The following is a 15,488-nucleotide window of genomic DNA, read 5'->3' on the forward strand; positions in this document are numbered from 1 at the left end:
ATCATGGTCTTCGTCATCATGATCATCATCACCATCCCAGTATGACCAGTATGGTACATAATTACAAACGTTAAATATTTATACATTAAATATGAAATATATTTGTATACATAACTATACATGATTATAACATTACTTTGACAGGACACCAGTGTGCCTGCTAGCTAATAAAAAGGCGTGTTTGGGCATGAGTTTTATATTAAATGAGACATAAATGGCTTCTTTCACCATATTCCAGCTGTTATGGTTGTAAAACATTTTCTACATGTTGCTGCTTATTTACATGTCCAATTTATCTGTCGCGATTTTTGTAAAATGTTTGGTTTGCAAGTCATTTAAAGCCTGAACCATCAAATAATTTGAGCGTCTGACCAATTATTATATTTACAGCTGGGATATTTATTTATTTATGTATTTATTTATTTATTACAATATTTTGTTAAACAAACGAAGCACCTTATACTCTTTTAAAGTTGCCTTTAAAATTATAACGTAGAAATCTGTATGTATATTTCTGGTGCATGCAGTACACCACATGCATCTGATTTATTTCATTCATTATATGTGATGTTTGTCTTTATTGATATATTATGTGATAAAGCGATGGATTAATCACATTAATCACAATGCTGTTGCACAGGATCTCAAAATGTTATCACATGTGATACACCTGATTTGAAGGGCTAGGTGACCAACAGCTAACAATAAAATAAAAATGTAAGTGGAGGGACTTAAGGCACAAGTCTGAGCCCAAAACAGGCTTTTCCATTTGCAGTCATGCATTAACTCCACCGTACCGGTAGGGGGCATCCTGCTAAAGATGGTGGTTCTTAAAGTAAGTAAATAAATAAATAAATGAATGAAGACCGGAAGAAGTGCAGTTTGCGGGCTGTGCGCTCAACTTAGTGAATGTTTATGCTGGCGCTGGAAAAAGAGACTGGAGGCTGGCAGCTTTGTGAAACTGCAGACTGCTTCCCTGCGCTTCGTCTGAAACACAGAGGCGTGCTGCAGGAGCTGGGGGAGCTCGCGGAGCAGTTGGGGAGAAGCTGCCCAGACGCCGCGCTCTCGGTGGGAGATTTGCATGACCGTGCAGAAGTGGAAGCAGGGTGACTGCATTAGGCTGGTTTACGAGGAAACGTCAGGAACGTCTTTGCCCAGGACTGGGGTGATAGCTGCTGCAATGCGATGCTCTGTGAATCCGAGTGTCTCTGAGCAGAGCAGTGAGTAACTAGCCTGTCTGTAACGGGTCAGTATCTCCACCCGACTGCCGGTGAATTTTGGAGGCCACGTTAAGATCAGGAATGGAAGATGGCTCTATCTGAGACTCAGCTTATGTTGAGTGTAGGGCTGATTGGTAAGAGCTGTTTATATATATACACATACTCTCACATACTCACATACTCTCACATACTCACACACACACACATACTCTCACATACTCACACACACACATACTCTCACATACTCACATACTCTCACATACTCTCACATACTCACACACACACACATACTCTCACATACTCACACACACACATACTCTCACATACTCTCACACACACACACACACATACTCTCACACACACACACACATACTCTCACACACACACACACACACACATACTCTCACATACTCACACACACACACATACTCTCACATACTCACACACACACACATACTCTCACATACTCACACACACACACATACTCTCACATACTCACACACACACATACTCTCACATACTCACACACACACACACACATACTCTCACACACACACACACATACTCTCACATACACACACACACACACATACTCTCACATACTCACACACACACACATACTCTCACATACTCACACACACACACACACACACATACTCACATACTCTCACACACACACACACACACACATACTCACATACTCTCACACACACACACACACATACTCACATACTCTCACACACACACATACTCTCACATACTCACACACACACACACACATACTCTCACATACACACACACATACTCACATACTCTCACACACACACATACTCACATACTCTCACACACACACATACTCTCACATACACTCACACACACACACATACTCTCACATACTCACACACACACATACTCTCACATACTCACACACACACATACTCTCACATACTCACACACACACACATACTCTCACATACTCACACACACACACATACTCTCACATACTCACACACACACACATACTCTCACATACTCACACACACACACATACTCTCACATACTCACACACACACACATACTCTCACACACTCACACACACACACATACTCTCACACACTCACACACACACACATACTCTCACACACACACATACTCACATGTACACATACACACCAGACCTGGGGGGTGATTCCAGAAGAGTCTTAAGTTATTCATTTATAACTTGGGTCTTAAATTAATATGGGTCCCAGGGAGCCCATTTCATCTTGCTCACCTACTTCAACTCAGAAAGGGTTGATGTGATTCATTTGCTGGGATAAAAAGCTGTGAAATGCACTGTATATCTAGAGAAACACTAACTATATTGCCCATATAATAGAAAACTCCATTGCCTTGCATTTTAGAAATAAGCAGGTTAGCTATAGGATGTCTTACTGTATTTATATGAAACACTAAGCTGCATTAACTGCCTGCTTTCTCTGCCTGTTCCTGCAGGGTTATGCTCAGGGCCTTATTGGCCAACAAATGTTCAGGTGCATTTCTGCTGGCTTAGTGCTGACATACTACTAAAAGCCCATAGAGACAGAAATGAGCATTATCCTATAGTTTATTCCCACCATGTTTATTCAACTAAAAGCCTCGGTTTACCACTGATCTGTTCATGTTGAAGGTATTAGGAGCAGGGATGGGCGGATCAATACTAAAGAATCAATACCTCTGTTCTTAACGTCTTTATGATCTGAATATTGTTTGATCGGATAGGAACTACTTATCCCTCCACCCTCTTCCACTTCCTCAGACACACACACACACACCCAGCAACATGGTACAGAGTGAAAGCTCTGTAATGGTAGATCATTTTAGAGTGATTTTACTAAACAGTCATTGTACTTGGCAGTTTATTAAATACTACATTAAAATGATTAAAATAAAATTTTTTAGGTACACATTTTCCTGGCTTTTACTATAGAAGTCACCCCCTTTTTACATAATTAAAATTTAAAATGCTCCATATCAGTATTGGTATTGGCATATTAGCCTTGGGATCACTTAGGATCAGATTAAAAAGAAGATTAATAGTGTGACCCCATCCCTAAAAAGAAGTGCTGTAGCCTGGACTGCTTTTTAACTGAGGCAAAATACCTGGTGGCCAGAGGTTGTTAGTCTTGGAAACACAGAAACGGCCTGTTCAAATTTAAGGTACGGAGATAAGATGGAAAATGGCTTTGGAAAACAAATTGTGGCTGTTATGGGAATATGTCAACACACATGCTAAAAGTAGACCTGGACGTGGACATGTGGGGGGGGGGGGGTGTAAATGTAGGATATGGTCCCTTTATTGACACTGCTGCTGTCAATGACCAGCTCTGAACGGTTCTTCCTCAGAAAAGGACTTGAACGGAGACACACTGTGGGTGTGGTGTTACCCTTCTGTCAGCACAGAGCTACGAGAAGTTCTCCTGCGCAAATGTTGCCTAACGCAGGACAGTGTAGTGCTGCACACCTTCGTGTTTGGGCAGCACTGCCGAACCTGGTACTACGTCAGCACGGTGGACGTCCAGGAGCCCACTGTCCTCAAGAAGGTAAGTTAACTCGCACGTCTTTGCGCCACACATCTCTCTGAGAGGCACCAGTTGTTTGGAATAGGGAACTTCTACTTTGTCCAACTTTCTGTGTTCAATTTATAAATTAGTTTAAACCTTACAAAACCAGTGCCACGCCTGGTCATGGGCTGAATGCTCCCTGTTGGGTTAAGAGTGGATCTCATACTAGAAAAAAAATGCTACGGCCACAGGTGGGTAGAGGAACCAGTAATGTATAGTCATCCTCAATTAAACTGTTGCCTCATTTCGGAAGTCCAAAAGAAGTAAAAGTTGCCAAAAATCAACATAATACATGTTTTATAAAGTATCAGGACGAATACTGGACTGAGGTCTCTGTAGGACTGTGGCATCCATCTGAAGAACAAGTGAAGTCTTACAAGTGAAGTTAGATGCTGTTTTTCTTAGATTCATGTTTATTGAAATGTTAAGAACCTGAAACTAACTGTAATTCGCTCTTTAGTTCATGTACAGCTCCAGACCTGGAGGGCCACAGTACTGTGCAGTTCAGTCTTCTTGCTTCTACCTTATCCTTCTCAAGGAGTCAACATAAAGTTTGCATAGTCTCTCCAGTTCTCTACAATTTAACATTATTACGTTATTGGCAAAATACTAAAAATAGACAACACCCTAATATTGTTTCTGGTGAAAAAATCAGTTGACATTCCGTAAAGCCTTAAGGTTGTTCTAAGCATTAACAGTTTGTTTATTGGCTTCTTTCTCATTTCAGGTTTCTGTTTTTATGCCCTAATGTTTTTTGAATGCTCATTAAACCTGATGTATTTGTTTATTTCTGAAGGTTACGCATTTCTCTATAGTTATTACCGCCAAGGATTTTAACCCTGAGAAGTATGCTGCATTCACTCGGGTCCTTTGCAGGTGAGTTAGAAGATAATGGCATTTCAGTCATTTATATATATATTTTTACAGAATGTTTTGCAGTTTCAACTAGGGGTATAACAGTACACAAAAAGCACGGTTCGGTTCACACCACGGTTTGGACCTCTTGATTCAGAGGTTGAAACAACAGAAAAAAGGAAGCCAAAACTAATAATAATAATAATAATAATAATAAGTTGTGCAACTTACAGGTTGTGCCACCTAGTATTGAATAGTTGTATAGTGTTGAAAAATGTCAATGTTAGCATGTTTCCACACACACCCTACAACTGTCCAACAACACAGACACATCGTCCTTTTTCGATACATCATGATTTAATGAGTTGAAAAAGGATGGAAAAAGGCTAGAATGTTGAGTCACTTCCAAACCGACTGTATCTTCATGCAACTGCTTGCCCTGAACTGTGACTGTTTGGTATGAACATCTGGCTGGTTGATTGTGTTTAGAGTAAGGGGTGAATGCTCTAAATTGCACTTGTACGTGTAATTAAAAAAAACCTTTGTGATCTGTGCTTCATGAGGATGTACATCAAACATGGCAGTCCAGTGAAGATGATGGAGGGTTACATTGCTGTCTTAACTAAGGGCATCTGCCAGAGCGATGAGAACGGCTCTTTCCTCATCAAGGATTACGATGTGAGAAATGCCTACTTGGCTGGATCTGTTAAAGGTATACCATTACACTGTTCACTGTGCCAATGCCAGGCTGTATCGTTAGGTGATTATTACGGTCATTGTGAGTGATGTTTCTTTACCTATAAGACTATTAAGTGAAAGTGTGGCAAAATTCAATTACCTCTTACTCCAAAATACTTAAAAAATGGGTATGGACAGAAGTTCATGCTAAACGATGACTGCTACAACTGTTTTTATCTATGTGATGAATTTTGTATTTTGTAGTTTTTATAGATGACATGTAATACAGTGTTGGAATTTACATTTAGAATCAGTTGGATTGGCCTGTTTAGAGCCAGAGATGTTCAACTGCTTTTGTGTCTTTGATTCAGATGTGGTTTCTCAGTTTGGGATGGAGACGATCATTCTGTACACAGCGTTGATGTTGAAGAAAAGGATTGTGATCTACCACCCTCGCATTGAGGCTCTGCTCGAGTTCACAAGGTAATTCAGCAGGCCTGTAATGATGCGCCCAGTTCAATTCACAATACTGGGTTCATGATTCAATATGCTCATGAGATTTATTTTTTGGAACAAAATTTGAATGGGGAAAATGTATCATTTTGTCCAGTGTGTTTTTATGCTCCAGAATTGACTGGCTGCCAACTATTCTCCGAAGCAGCGAAGATAGTTTTGACATCCGCAAAATACAACTCGGTGTGTTTTTTTTCACAAATGAGAATACTAATAATAAAATTGACTACTAAACACAGGGCCCTATCAGTGTGTCATTGCTGTCGTAACTGCAGAAAAAGTATGCCTTGCGTGGCTCGAAACGTTTAAAATGCATGTACTAAGTCTTTTAATTAATCATGGGTGTGTTTTCTTTGGAGCGTAATGTGCAATAAACCAATCAGCGTGTCACTTGCCATTCCCTTTAAGAGCCAGGTGTGGTCTGACTTTGGTGGATTGCTATTTCAGTGGTGGAAAGCAAGGGTGTGTGCGCGCTGGGCACGTGCCTATGTTGACAATTCACTGCCAAGACAGTAATGAACGTCTGACTGTTGATGTCTGCCTAGGTTGTTTTCAGTCAGTGGTGCTCCTGTGTTTTTCGACGTTGCCAAGATGGCAATATGCCAGAAATGTACCTGAACACACTTCATTTCGAGACCACCATGCGCATTGGTGTAGATATATTTTCAATCACCGTTGCTGTTTAAACGACGCAGGCGGAAAATAGACTGTTGGCGTGGTGTAAGATAGCAATGAGAATTGCCCACCGTGTTTTTAAATAGCCTTTTCAACTCCAAATATCTGCCATCAATAATGAAAAAAACATTTTAGACCAAGAGTATCACAGATAAGATGTGACCAGCAGATATAAGATAATATGTGCGTGTGTTAGTGCGTCCACTGAAATGTAGTTTCACTATTGGTATAGTTTAACTACTGGTTCACTAGAGCCCTAATTTGTCACCTCTCTTATTCCCTTTACCACATTAGAGCGCTTCCAGCCCTGACATGGCACCGAAAAGACTGGTCTATTCTGCACCCATACGTTCATTTGGAGGACAGAGAGCTGGAGAACCTCAGATCATGTACAGGTATAAAGAAGCTAGAATTGAGAAAGTAGTCATGGTCCAGTTTTGTGACATAGCTGCACTCTGTAGAATATCTGTGGAGTGGGCTGACTGATACGAGTGCCTTGGGATTCAAAGTAGAAGCTTAAAAGCTAACCTAACTAGCGAACCTAACCTAACTATGTTCTAGATTTGTTTTTTGAGAATTTCTGTTAATAGAAGGTTAAAATCGTTGGACTGTGTATGCTGTAGCATAAGCGATTTCATTACCTCCAGTACGTTGTTTTGTGGTATGTTTAGGGTGAAACGTGGCCCAACATGTCATATCTGTTGGGTTTTACCTTACTGTTTGTATTTTCTTTTGAGATCATGAAGCCTTAAAGCTGCTGTGCCCTGTGTGTGCTCAGGATATGTTGCTGGATTTGTGGATCCTGAAGTTACCAACAGATCAGACCTTTTTGATGTTTTTGTGAATCTTCCAGACAATGAAATCACCATATCTCAACATGCCAAAGGTGAAAGATTGTCTACTATAATATAATGTAATATGTGATTATTAAAAACCACAGCAAGAAAAGAAATTGTATACATCATAGCTCATATGTACTTGTGTACCACCTTTTTTAGGGTGACCATACGTCCTGTTTTTGGAATCTAATTTATCTAATGGAATTTAATTCCATTTATAATATGTATATATGAGATTATTTGGCAGTGTATGCTATTAAGGCTATTTATTAGTCTTGGTAAATGAGTAAATATTTGTGTTAACATTCTTAGTTGCATGGTTTTAGAATAATTTAGCGCCTTCCCACCCTCACACACAGACACTAACATGGTCCTACTTCTTAGTAGGCTGTCTGTCGGGGGATGTCTGTGTTTCTCCAGTGTCCTCTTTTTTTTTTTTTTTTTTTGAAAACCAAAATATGGTCACCCTACCTTACTCTAACCATGACTCCACATAGTTACACATGTGCATAATTTACCTTTTGTCACCCGAACAGAGGCAATGGCCATGGGTAAACTGCATAAAGAGATTGGCCACTTTATCGTTCAGTCTGCGGAGGACAATGATCGCACAGATGTACAAGTTATCAAGGTGAACTGATTTACAGGGACGCTTGCAGGAATACTTGGTTGTAGAGCTGAGCAATATGACTGTTTTATAGCATCGTGATCAATTCTGTTATCGTGATACATAACATGCTTTTTGATACATATCGAGGATATTGTTAGTGCTTAAAGAACACTGATCAACTGCATGTTTCATAACAGACAGTGTAATTAGACTGGTTTAATTGGATGACATGCAGCAGATGTTGTTCTGCAATTACATGTATTGTGATAAATATTGTATATCGTGAAAAATGTCTTTAAAAATTGTGATAAATTTTTTCCATATCGTCCAGCTCTACATGGTTGATACTGTCTTGATGCTGAGTTTCAGTATTTTATATTTTTCTTTCCCTGCCATTCATTAGGATATCTCCGTGAAGACCAAGGAAATCCTCACTAACTTGGTGTCCCTTGCCAAGGAAGGGGAGGATGCAAAGTTGACTCTGGAGAAACTGAAGCAGCGTCATTTCCCTCCTGCAACTGAGAACTTCCTCTTCCACTTGGCTGCAGCTGAGCAGCTCCTCAAAATCTAATGAATCGATCGGTGCCGTCCAGGAACCACTGAGATGTTCAAAGTTATTGCTATGAGCACGGAATGACCATATGAACACATGACTTACTAATTCATGTAATTGCCAAACTGAATTTACAGAGTTTTATAAAGATTTTATGATGTATGGTTCTAGGACACGGTGCTAGTCACATTTAGACACACGTATGATGCAGCTGTTCTAGTTCTGTGACCAAGCCGGTGTCCATTTGTTAAAGTCTTATTTTTTTTCCTCAGAGATATTAAAAGAATATATTTATCCATATACATGGGTGAATCAAATGGTTATCCAAATAAATATCTAAGATGGCACATGTGATATTTGCGCAGTCTAGATGGAAAGGGTTCTCTAATAGCATTCCACTAGATAGTTGTGAAAATTAAAGTGATTCAGGCTTTAGTTTGTTTACTTAAAATTGTCAGTGAGCTCCCCTAACTACAAAAGACTTGACTGTCTTTCTTCTAGCTTATGAAAATAAAAAATATATATTTACATAATACAAAATACTATATTGCCTACCGATTAAATAAATTAATTTCTTCATTAAGCACTTTTTTCAGAATGTCATTCATGCTTTATAACTTTTCTACAGGAATGTGAACAGAAACAAAAGTTTCTAATAGCAAATTTTCTTTAATACATGCTATAATGAGCTATATTGGTTCTGTTGAAAGTTATTCTACTGCATACTTTCTTCAGTTACATGAATTTTTAAAAAAAAAATGTATCTGAAGTCCACACAATGTGTATTGTTCTTAAATGTTCAGATGCAGTGTAATGGTTTCTTTACTAAGAACTGTCAGATCACTAATTCTATGAAAATCCCAGATAAATCCCTGTTTTTTTTTTTAGAGATTAACACTGACGTAATCAGTTAATAATGTTCACCCCTGAATTGTGTTAACAGCAATAACATTATTATTGTTAAACTCCATGATTAAATGTTGTTCTCTTTAGCCTAAAATGCTATTAAATCAAAACTTCAAGTCTCTGCTCTTTGTGAAAAGTGATGATTTATTGAAGTTGAAATGTGAAATGGAGATTTGTCCCATCTTTCTCCCATCCCACCCCAAGTTCAAGTCCAAAACATTCCGGCAGGTTAGAAATAATACAAATGTATGAAGGTAGTGTGGTGAGATACAGAACGGAAGCAGGTTCACATACATCAGCAGACAATGTCCTGGTAGTGGGGTATGACATTGCATTACGGTGCAGGGCTGTCATGTGTGAGTTACCTTGCCAAGTTGTGGAAACAGACTGAAGGACACATGGATCCTCAAGCCAAGGATGAGGACAGTCCTAGTGTGACTAACAGGAACAATAATCAGGGTTCCTTTGGACAAAAACATACAACGACCTTTACATTCTGGCATCTCCTAGGCCTGTAATGTCTACTGAAACGAGAAGAACAATACCTTCTTAGAAGGTAGACCAGTAGAGTGGGCAGAGTCACAATGGTACCAAAGAGGGTTGCTTGAGATATGGCTGTCTCTTTACAGCCTGTAGTAAAAAGAATGGTTGAACAAAAGTGGTGTAACATATTACTCAGCATCATAACATGTGACCTGTGGCTTGTGGTAACAAATGATTTTGTCACAACTTGAAGGGACTATGTGTTATTTCAACTTTTGACATCTTGAACTCACTTAAACACACACCTACATACACAGGGTTGTGCAGGGTTGGCAGCTTAGCAAACCTGGGTTTCAAACACAACACTGTGATTAATATACATATAGTTGCCGTCTAAAGAAAAACACATATCTCCAGAATGGTGGATGAAAAAGAATGGAAGAGGCAAAACTGTGAATGTGAGTAAATGTAAAATATAAGTTTACTCCCAAGTAATTTAGAGAATTTCTATTGATCAATTATATATATATATTTATATATATATATATATATATATATATATATATATATATATATATATACAAATAGACAAATAGAATGTGTGTGTGTGTGTGTGTGTGTGTGTGTGTGTAAGCATTGAAATGTTAATATATGAACTATGAATTTAAGGGAGCTGGAAAGGTCATTGAGGCGGCTCGCGCATGTTATTTGCAGCATTCGACTTCCTTGTGCCTGTGCCAGTGCCTGTGACGTAGGAGCGCATGCGCATGAGACTTCAGCCAATAAGGAGAGGGAATCTGTGGGAGACTTCAGCAGGAACAGACCAGCACACTTTGTTCACACATATTGTTCATTAATTTAATGTTAAGATTTGATTTGGTTAAAATTGGAAACACTCTATGATATTTTATCATAAGTCAGTTGTAAGTGAATTAAAGCTCCTATATTCTGGAGTGGTGAGTCTCTTGCAGGATTGGGTAGATTGATGCTGAATGATTCTGGATATTATATCATGAGAATTGACTGAATACTGAGTTTTCTTTAAGCAGCAAACTGTAGTATATTTACTTAAATATATTGAAAGTGCCTTTGTGGAAAAGTTAACATAGATAAATAAATGAATGAATTAATTAAGTTTTCATGAATAATACGGTTTTTGCAAAACGTAAAATATGTGGACCGAGGGCCAAAAAGATAAAACAGTACTTATTTTTTTAACATATATTTATTTAGAGTTTTTTTGTTTGTTTGTTTTATTTTAAGAATAATTTAGTATTAGTATAAAATTGATAGTATAAAATAGTATAAATATAATGAATTAATAAATAATATATATTTAATTTTATTATTATTTATAATAATAATACTAATAATCATAATCATAATAATAATTCGTGTTAGTTCGGTATTAAATCCAAAAGATTTAAGCATCACTGTCCATCTCCGTTCATTTGTGTAGGAGGAAGACTAGATTCACTTGGACTTGGTGAGCCGGAGCCGCTGAAAAGAACCGACTCATTCAACCGACTCAGACGTCACTGTGTTTAGTAACACTTGCAAGATGGCAGCCGCTGTTGGGAGGTTTCTCGGGACTTCTGTGAGTTTTTGAGTTGTTTGAGTGCCTCTTCACATCACTAGAATGGTGTTTAGTCGATTGCGGTGCGGTTCTGTGGTATATTTTAATATCGCTGTAGGTTTATAGACGTGGTTCGGGTGGTGGTTCTGTGTTGGTGGGTTTAACCTTGCTCCCTGGCTGTGCTGTCAGTGGCGCATTCGCTAACATGGAGCACTAGCCTAATGCGGATAAGGAGCACATGTGCCAGGCTGCCAGGCTGGTGGGTGATTTTAAGTATAGATAGCTGCCCGCCTGCCTGCCTGCCTGCCTGCTGCACTTGCTGTGCATGTTTGAATGATCTCCCTGTCCTCAGCACGCCTGACCAGCTGATCAGCTTATTAACAGACCCTTCAATCACGAGGTTAAGATAGATGCACTAGAGAACCCATTTTTAAGAGCTCCCTCCAGTTTGTAGGTTAAACACAGTCTGGGGACTGGCGTTGTGTCCTCAGAAGATATTTGTTAGAAACCTTGTGAGCGAAGTGGGTTGTTCATCCCTGTTTCTTATCTACAGGCTGCAAGAACGGCAGTTAATGGACTAAGGACCCTGTCCTCTCTGAATGGGGCGTCTGCCATCAGGGCTTCCAGAGCCCTCCCATGTCCTGCTGTTCAGAAAGCCTGCTTCTCCATCAGTACGTCTCAACACAAGAAGACATATCAGATCTTGGTCCTTTAAAGTTTTTATGAGCTCTAAGTTTAATACAATCTTTTTTGTCTAATCCAAACTCCAGGCTCTACTAAATGGGCACCAGCTGTCACCCAGCATGCACCACACTTCAAGGGTACTGCCGTCCAGAGTGGAGAATTCAAGGAGATTAGTCTAGATGACTACAAAGGCAAATACCTGGTCCTGTTTTTCTACCCACTTGACTTGTAAGTCATTCAGCAAATTCCTAAGTCATCTTTTCTGATCCTTTGATGAACTTTTCAGTCTGGTGTTTAAGTTGTGTGACTAAAACTATTAACCCTTTACTGCAACGCTTTACCGTATGGCAACAGTCTGCTACTGTATCCAGTTATTGTATAATAATCTACACTACTATATCCAGTTAATGTATAATAAGAAATGCTAATTCATGCTTTAACATTAGAAGTTGATTATGTTTCTTTGCTAATATAATTATTTGCATACGTTTTTGTATTTGAAAACATGGCATTTAGTTCTTGGCTGGATGATGAATGGGACTAATGTTCAATGGCAATTTTATTTGATGTCTTATGGTTAATTTCCATTTTGTATGCAACTAATATTAATGTAACCCCCCCCCCATAAACACACACATTTATTTCCCAAAAATGTTTTACCATAAAATTATTTTTAAGCATTTGTGCTTAAATGGGAAACTTATACAGTAAATTAAATGTCGGTCTTTAATGTGACCTTGCCTGTTGTAAAAGCACTTTGGTCACAGGTTTATGTGTAATATTCAAAGCTGCAGAGGATTTGTACTCCTTTAGTCAAATAGGAGTGTATACATGCCTGCATACTATTACAAATGCATTGATTATTTAATGTTTTAATATTATTATTATTATTTTAATATCTGATGCCTTTTTATATCAGATTGTATTGCATTGTTTTAATTATTATGGCATCATTTATGATTTATTTATTCTAAATATTATTATTATTATTATTATTTTTTTTTTTTTAAATAGAACATGATGAGGGGAAATAAAAATGCATGTTTTTTTGTTTTGTTGTCCTCCTCTTTGCAGTACATTTGTCTGCCCTACTGAAATCATCTCGTTCAGCAACAAGGCTAGTGAATTCCATGATATTAACTGTGCAGTGGTGGGTGTGTCTGTGGACTCTCATTTTACACACCTGGCCTGGACCAACACCCCTAGAAAGGTAGTACTGTTGTTCCACTACACCGTGTGTGAAGTACTGCTCAGAAGTTTTCAACAATAAGAATTCCAATAACTTCTTCAGGCTCTGTGATTCTGTAAATATCCCAGCGTTTCACACATTGAGAAATGAACTTAATATCCGAAATTGCTTGAATTAAAAAAAAAAAAGCAATCAAATAATGAGGCAGATCAAGAAAGTACATTATTAAAATACCTCAATATACATATTGCTAGGCAGCTTTTATTATTTCAGTCTACCCTGTTTTGTATTGAATAATATTGTTTTGTAATTGAATAAAATAATTGCAATACAAAAATATTCAAAGCCTTATGCACACTGCTGATAAGCGTCTGGAGTTGCAAGTTCAAGTGAGCTTTGGAGGGGGAAAAGAGCGCAGCCAACTGCTAATCTCTCTGCCTGAACTTTGGCCTCTGTTGTTTGCCTGTAGAGTGGAGGACTGGGTAAAATCAACATCCCCCTGCTGGCCGATCTCAACAAACAGGTCTCCAGAGACTATGGAGTTCTACTGGAGGGTCCTGGAATAGCTCTGAGGTATTTTTACAAGGTTACACATAGTGCGATTATAAATTGTTAAGAATTAAGAAGACTCTTCTTTGTTTAATTATCCCATCATTTCTTCCACAGCCCTCAGTAGCTTTACTTTACATGCTTCACTGACTCAGTCAAGCCCTTTCCGCTGTGGCTTTCCGTTTACTGCTTGTTTCTCTGTGTAGGGGACTGTTTATCATTGATCCTAACGGTGTAATCAGACACATGAGCATCAACGACCTACCAGTGGGGCGTTCTGTTGAGGAGACATTGCGTCTTGTTAAGGCCTTCCAGTTTGTGGAGACACATGGAGAGGTCTGCCCAGCTAGCTGGACTCCAAAATCACCCACGGTAAGGCTTTCAGCTTCCTTTTTAAGCCGTTTGAAGATGTAAATTGCTACTCAACAGTGCGTTTATGGCAAATTTGTAACTGGTGTTTCATTTATTTTGAATTTCAGATAAAGCCAACTCCTCAGGGGTCAAAGGAATACTTTGAAAAAGTCAACTAAAAGAACATCAGTTCAGCTCTGCTTCTACTAGATAATGTAAATGTGAAAACACTTCATTTGTGTTTGATTATGCAAAACCTAAAGTAGTCTGAATGTCATTTTCTGGTTTATATATTATTGAAGACACTAGCAGTTTACCATCAGGTATTTTCTGTTAATTTGGCAAGTTGTATCAATAAAGGTGATACAGGTAGTATCATTAATGTTGGGGTGTGCCTTTTAGTTCTCTTCATCCTGGTAAGTAGTTGTATTTCCTTGCGCGTTCTAATGAAGACATTTTAAATACCCTATAGGTACAACTGTTTGTAGACACACCTTCTAATTAATGCATTTAGCTACACCCATTGCTGACACACAGCTTGTCTAGTCCCTGTAGAGAAGTAATGGCAATAGAATAGGACTCTCTGAAGCAGATAAACACCATGCCTAATGCCAGTTATGGGATAGAGGCATATGAAGCCCCCAGCATTGAGCTGAGGAGCAGTGGATCTGTGTGTTCTGCATTGATGTTCCATCCAATACTTTTGGGAAGTTGGGAATGAGGTGGAATGGTGATCATCCAACATCCTGACCTCGCTAATGCTCTTGTCTAAATGCAATCAAATCCTCAGGATAATGCCTTCTGGGGCCAGTAGAGACAGTTACTCAAAAAAGCTGGATAAACAAAACCAATGAACAAACAGCTGTCCCATTACTTTTGTCCATAGAGTGTACATGAAGGACAGATGAAACTACCATCACACCATTATTTTATTCTATTGATTGGAAAGTGCAGTTACAGAGAAAATGTGTGTGTGTGTGTGTGTGGTGTAATTCTCAAAAAAACATGGTTCCTTACGAAGCTGTCTTTAAGAGCTGGAAATGTAGCCAAAATATTGACCAAGACAACTTCACTTTTAGAATTCAAACCATGCCTATATAACCTCTGTACATAAACATTGTTTATTTATTTTTCTTTTTACAGCACAATTTTTTAATAGCATGTTTTAAAATGTCCATTCAGACATCACAAGGTTCATGACATG

The 15,488-nt window shown here is 38.6% G+C and overlaps 2 protein-coding genes across 2 annotated transcripts; both read left to right on the top strand.

Annotated features, from left to right (window-relative positions):
* The first annotated feature begins 574 nt into the window (after nucleotides 1–574).
* dennd10 (DENN domain containing 10) lies at nucleotides 575–9,573 on the top strand. Its single transcript, XM_072678299.1, has 9 exons — nucleotides 575–1,354; nucleotides 3,606–3,802; nucleotides 4,620–4,699; nucleotides 5,242–5,390; nucleotides 5,728–5,839; nucleotides 6,839–6,939; nucleotides 7,323–7,430; nucleotides 7,920–8,014; nucleotides 8,397–9,573. The coding sequence occupies exons 1-9, from the start codon at nucleotides 1,309–1,311 to the stop codon at nucleotides 8,562–8,564; spliced, it is 1,056 nt and encodes a 351-aa protein (XP_072534400.1). The 5' UTR covers nucleotides 575–1,308; the 3' UTR covers nucleotides 8,565–9,573.
* A 1,900-nt stretch (nucleotides 9,574–11,473) lies between these two features.
* On the top strand, nucleotides 11,474–14,666 carry prdx3 (peroxiredoxin 3). The gene is made up of 7 exons (XM_072678305.1): nucleotides 11,474–11,532; nucleotides 12,065–12,182; nucleotides 12,282–12,423; nucleotides 13,270–13,405; nucleotides 13,854–13,957; nucleotides 14,140–14,305; nucleotides 14,413–14,666. Exons 1-7 carry the CDS (start codon nucleotides 11,497–11,499, stop codon nucleotides 14,461–14,463), a joined length of 753 nt encoding a protein of 250 aa, XP_072534406.1. The 5' UTR covers nucleotides 11,474–11,496; the 3' UTR covers nucleotides 14,464–14,666.
* The last annotated feature ends 822 nt before the right edge of the window (nucleotides 14,667–15,488 follow it).

The sequence above is a fragment of the Salminus brasiliensis genome, chromosome 4, assembly GCF_030463535.1.
Source record: "Salminus brasiliensis chromosome 4, fSalBra1.hap2, whole genome shotgun sequence".
Lineage (NCBI taxonomy): Eukaryota > Metazoa > Chordata > Actinopteri > Characiformes > Bryconidae > Salminus > Salminus brasiliensis.

Coding starts and splice junctions, on each gene's coding strand:
- prdx3 (XM_072678305.1), top strand. CDS start 11,497: ATGGCAGCCGCTGTTGGGAGGTTTCTCGGGACTTCT. Junction 11,533..12,064: donor GGAGGTTTCTCGGGACTTCT/GTGAGTTTTTGA, acceptor TCTTATCTACAG/GCTGCAAGAACGGCAGTTAA. Junction 14,306..14,412: donor GGACTCCAAAATCACCCACG/GTAAGGCTTTCA, acceptor TTTGAATTTCAG/ATAAAGCCAACTCCTCAGGG.
- dennd10 (XM_072678299.1), top strand. CDS start 1,309: ATGGCTCTATCTGAGACTCAGCTTATGTTGAGTGTAGGGCTGATTG. Junction 5,840..6,838: donor GCTCTGCTCGAGTTCACAAG/GTAATTCAGCAG, acceptor TTACCACATTAG/AGCGCTTCCAGCCCTGACAT. Junction 7,431..7,919: donor CATATCTCAACATGCCAAAG/GTGAAAGATTGT, acceptor TCACCCGAACAG/AGGCAATGGCCATGGGTAAA.